The sequence below is a fragment of the Propithecus coquereli genome, unplaced genomic scaffold (assembly GCF_000956105.1).
Source record: "Propithecus coquereli isolate 6110/MARCELLA unplaced genomic scaffold, Pcoq_1.0 Scaffold179, whole genome shotgun sequence".
NCBI lineage: Eukaryota > Metazoa > Chordata > Mammalia > Primates > Indriidae > Propithecus > Propithecus coquereli.
In genome coordinates this window covers 1,904,487-1,904,841 of record NW_012142634.1, presented here as the reverse complement: position 1 = coordinate 1,904,841, position 355 = coordinate 1,904,487, and the positions used below count along the sequence as shown (strand labels likewise).

Here is a 355-nt window from a genome sequence, read left to right as displayed (position 1 = left end):
CTGGGTTCCAAACCCCTTCCTGTCTAATCCTGCTGTGTCTTTCTCTGCAGCTTGGTGGCCCACAACGTCTCCTTCCCATGGTAAGTTTCTTTCATGTCGCCAAAGCATCAGCACTTGGCACTGTGGTCTGCAGGCCTCGGGGACATTCCTGTGTCTTGCATGAAGCATCTGGCTGCTCACCCGCTCCCTCAGTGAGGAGGTTCCCTTTGCCCCCGGTTGTGATTTGTACTGTAAGGGGCATCAGTTAGTCAGCATGCTATTGTTTGCAAGGGACAGGAACCCAAGTCAAACTCTCCTAGGTTAGAACAGAATTCATTGGCTGATTTATCTCGAATGTTTAGTGATGGATCTGGAG

The 355-nt window shown here is 50.7% G+C and overlaps 1 protein-coding gene across 1 annotated transcript in view; it reads left to right on the top strand.

The window, feature by feature from the left end:
• The window catches only part of DMBT1 (deleted in malignant brain tumors 1), an 83,852-nt gene that overhangs the window by 39,637 nt on the left and 43,860 nt on the right, over positions 1 to 355 (top strand). The window contains exon 8 of the mRNA XM_012642378.1: positions 51 to 80. Within this exon, the coding sequence (XP_012497832.1) occupies positions 51 to 80 (30 nt within the window). The remainder of the gene's footprint in view (positions 1 to 50; positions 81 to 355) is intronic.